Source organism: Entelurus aequoreus, linkage group LG04 (assembly GCF_033978785.1).
Source record: "Entelurus aequoreus isolate RoL-2023_Sb linkage group LG04, RoL_Eaeq_v1.1, whole genome shotgun sequence".
In the NCBI taxonomy this organism is placed as follows: domain Eukaryota; kingdom Metazoa; phylum Chordata; class Actinopteri; order Syngnathiformes; family Syngnathidae; genus Entelurus; species Entelurus aequoreus.
The window spans coordinates 9,334,534-9,338,854 of record NC_084734.1 but is presented as its reverse complement, the minus strand read 5'-3'; the positions used below and the strand labels follow the sequence as shown (position 1 = coordinate 9,338,854).

At 36.3% G+C, this 4,321-nt stretch overlaps 1 protein-coding gene across 1 annotated transcript in view; it reads left to right on the top strand.

Moving 5' to 3' along the window:
• Positions 1-2,078: 2,078 nt before the first annotated feature.
• LOC133648149 (uncharacterized) overlaps positions 2,079-4,321 on the top strand; it is a 228,875-nt gene continuing 226,632 nt past the window's right edge. The window contains exons 1-2 of the mRNA XM_062043931.1: positions 2,079-2,174; positions 2,287-2,331. Of these exons, the coding sequence (XP_061899915.1) occupies positions 2,079-2,174; positions 2,287-2,331 (141 nt within the window). The remainder of the gene's footprint in view (positions 2,175-2,286; positions 2,332-4,321) is intronic.

Below are 4,321 nucleotides of genomic sequence, written 5' to 3'. Positions count from 1 at the left end.
ACCAATCTAAGACTAGATCTGACCAATCTAAGTCTATGAGCATGAACTGATGAAGACTACTAAGGTATTGGCACTAGCTGCTAGACTAGATCTGATCAATGTAAGTCTAAGACTAGATCTGACCAATCTAAGTCTAAGACTAGATCTGACCAATCTAATACTATATCTGACTGATTTAAGTCTAAGACTAAATCTGACCAATCTAAGGCTAGATCTGACTAATCTAAGTCTATGAGCATGAACTGTTGAGGCCTACTGAGGTATTGGCACTAGCTGCTAGACTAGATCTGACCAATCTAAGTCTAAGACTAGATCTGACCAATCTAAGTCTAAGACTAGATCTGACCAATCTAATACTATATCTGACTGATATAAGTCTAAGACTAAATCTGACCAATCTAAGACTAGATCTGACTAATCTAAGTCTATGAGCATGAACTGTTGAGGCCTACTGAGGTATTGGCACTAGCTGCTAGACTAGATCTGACCAATTTAAGTCTAAGACTAGATCTGACCTGACCAACCTAAGTCTAAGACTAGATCTGACCAACCTAAGTCTAACACTAGATCTGACCAAGTTAATACTATATCAGACCGATCTAAGTTTAAGATTAGATCTGACCAATCTAATACTAGATCTGACCAACCTAAGTCTAAGACTAGATCTGACCAATTTAAGTCCAAGACTAGATCTGACCTGACCAACCTAAGTCTAAGACTAGATCTGACCAACCTAAGTCTAAGACTAGATCTGACCAATGTAAGTATAAGACTAGATCTGACCTGACCAATCTAAGTCCAAGACTAGATCTGACCAACCTAAGTCTAAGACTAGATCTGGCCAATCTAAGTCTAAGACTAGATCTGACCAATTTAAGTCTAAGACTAGATCTGACCTGACCAATCTAAGTCCAAGACTCGATCTGACCAACCTAAGTCTAGGACTAGATCTGACCAAGCTAATACTATATCTGACCGATCTAAGTCTAAGACTAGATGTGACCAATCTAAGTCTAAGACTAGATCTGACCAACCTAAGTCTAAGACTAGATCTGTCCAATCTAAGTCTAAGACTAGATCTGACCAACCTAAGTATAAGACTAGAGCTGACCAACCTAAGTCTAAAACTATATCTGACCAACCTAAATCTAAGATTAGATCTGACCAAGCTAATACTACATCTGACCGATCTAAGTTTAAGAATAGATCTTACCAATCTAAGTTTAAGACTAGATTTGACCAACCTAAATCTAAGACTAGATCTGACCAATCTAAGTCTAAGACCAGATCTGACTAACCTAAGTCTAACACTAGATCTGACCAAGTTAATACTATATCTGACCAATCTAAGTTTAAGATTAGATCTGACCAATCTAATACTAGATCTGACCAACCTAAGTCTAAGACTAGATCTGACCAATTTAAGTCCAAGACTAGATCTGACCTGACCAACCTAAGTCTAAGACTAGATCTGACCAACCTAAGTCTAAGACTAGATCTGACCAATCCAAGTATAAGACTAGATCTGACCTGACCAATCTAAGTCTAAGACTAGATCTGACCAACCTAAGTCTAAGACTAGATCTGGCCAATCTAAGTCTAAGACTAGATCTGACCAATTTAAGTCTAAGACTAGATCTGACCAATCTAAGTCTAAGACTAGATCTGACCAACCTAAGTCTAAGACTAGATCTGACCAAGCTAGTACTATATCTGACCGATCTAAGTCTAAGACTAGATGTGACCAATCTAAGTCTAAGACTAGATCTGACCAACCTAAGTCTAAGACTAGATCTGTCCAATCTAAGTCTAAGACTAGATCTGACCAACCTAAGTCTAAAACTAGATCTGACCAACCTAAGTCTAAGACTAGATCTGACCAACCTAAGTCTAAGACTAGATCTGACCAAGCTAATACTATATCTGACCGATCTAAGTTTAAGACTAGATCTTACCAATCTAAGTTTAAGACTAGATTTGACCAACCTAAATCTAAGACTAGATCTGACCAATCTAAGACTATATCTAACCGATCTAAGTCTAAGACTAGACCGTATTTTACACTTTGAAACGCCCTAATGGGCGGAGACCGACAGGAAGTCAACCTGTCAAAGGTTTTCAGACTTCATTTCATCTTGTTGACACAAATGCATGAAGACTTGCTGATTCTGAAGGTCCGACATTAAAGAATAATGTACAGGCATATCCCGGGCAGCTAAATGAGGGATGTGGGGGCCTGTGTCAAACATCAGCTGATACGGAGCGCGGGAAAGCTGATGTTGTGAGTCGCCAGGGGTGACGTCACTGGACGAAATCAAGTGCGTTATCAAGGTAAGACCGAGTTTGATTTGGAAGGACAGAATAAACATTTTGTGGCTTGCTTTAATACTACTTCCCCTATCACGTGATTATGTGCGGATTGGCGGGAACTGGTAAAAGTCTGCGCTATTTCGCTGCACGACGGAGCCGCAGCATAACGGCGGTGCGTGTTGTCCAGACCGCGGCAAAATACGACCAACATTCGGCCCGTTAAGATTTTCTATCGTCGGACGTTCTACATCATTTCTGTAGACCTTTAACATCAAAACCGTCACCACCATTATGATGTGCAGTGCTGTTTTTAAATGACCGTAAGTCTTGAACTATATGACGTATTTCAATGGTTGAAATCTGCGCTTTTGAGTGTTATAGGAGTTATTACGGTAATCTACGTCACAGCAGCTCAGACCAGGAACTAAGCAGAGTGGGCGGGGCTAGTTTTCAGAGCAGCCAGCCCCAAACGCATGTGTCAGGAACAGATGCGGAAGTAGATTTTTACAACAAATTTACGCATAAAAGTGATAATATATCATATTGTAGGTGTTTATTACACTTTTGTATTCATATTTTGCTGTTTGTTACATTTTTGTTGTGTTTTGCTTGATTGTAAAAGATACACAACTATGGAGGAGCTGGTCTGAGAAGTAAAAGAGGAGCGATGTTCATATGTGGTTGATATTCAGTGTTTTATTGTTCAAAGTTAATATTGTAAATCCCACGTAAAAGAGGTGCAATGTTCATATGTTGTTGATATTCAGTTTTTTATTGTTCGTAGTTAACATTGTGAATCCCACGTAAAAATTCTGTGTTTTATTGTTCATAGTTAATATTGTTAATCCCTCGTAAAAATTCAGTGTTTTATTGTTCATAGTTAATATTGTAAATCCCACGTAAAAGAGGAGCGATGTTCATATGTTGTTGATATTCAGTGTTTTATTGTTCATAGTTAATATTGTAAATCCCACGTAAAAGAAGAGCGATGTTCATATGTTGTTGATATTCAGTGTTTTATTGTTCATAGTTAATATTGTGAATCCCACGTAAAAATTCAGTGTTTTATTGTTCACAGTTAATATTGTAAATCCCACGTAAAAGTTCAGTATTTTATTGTTCACAGTTAATATTGTAAATCCCACGTAAAAGAGGAGCGATGTTCATATGTTGTTAATATTCAGTGTTTTATTGTTCATAGTTAATATTGTGAATCCCACGTAAAAAAATCAGTGTTTTATTGTTCATAGTTAATATTGTAAATCCCACGTAAAAGAGGAGCGATGTTCAAATGTTGTTAATATTCAGTGTTTTATTGTTCATAGTTAATATTGTAAATCCCACGTAAAAGAGGAGCGATGTTCATATGTTGTTGATATTCAGTGTTTTATTGTTCATAGTTAATATTGTGAATCCCACATAAAAAAATCAGTGTTTTATTGTTCATAGTTAATATTGTAAATCCCACGTAAAAGAGGAGGGATGTTCAAATGTTGTTAATATTCAGTGTTTTATTGTTCATAGTTAATATTGTAAATCCCACGTAAAAGAAGAGCGATGTTCATATGTTGTTGATATTCAGTGTTTTATTGTTCATAGTTAATATTGTGAATCCCACGTAAAAATTCAGTGTTTTATTGTTACCATACCATACCATACCAACTTTATCTATAAAGTCCTTTAAAAACAAGCACAGTTGAAAAACAAAGGGCTGTACATCACACAGAAATAGAGGCAAAGGACAGACTAAAAAATAACATTTAAAACAGAAATAAAAATACACATTGAAAAAGCAAATGCAAATTACCCTAAAAACAATTTGTTGGATAAAAAAAAGTTAAAAGCTAAAAACAGTTTAAAGTCTCATGCTGTGTTAAAAGCCAGTGAATAAAAATGGGTTTTAAGAAGGGTCTTGTTCATAGTTAATATTGTAAATCCCACGTAAAAGAGGAGCGATGTTCATTTGTTGTTAATATTCAGTGTTTTATTGTTCATAGTTAATATTGTAAAT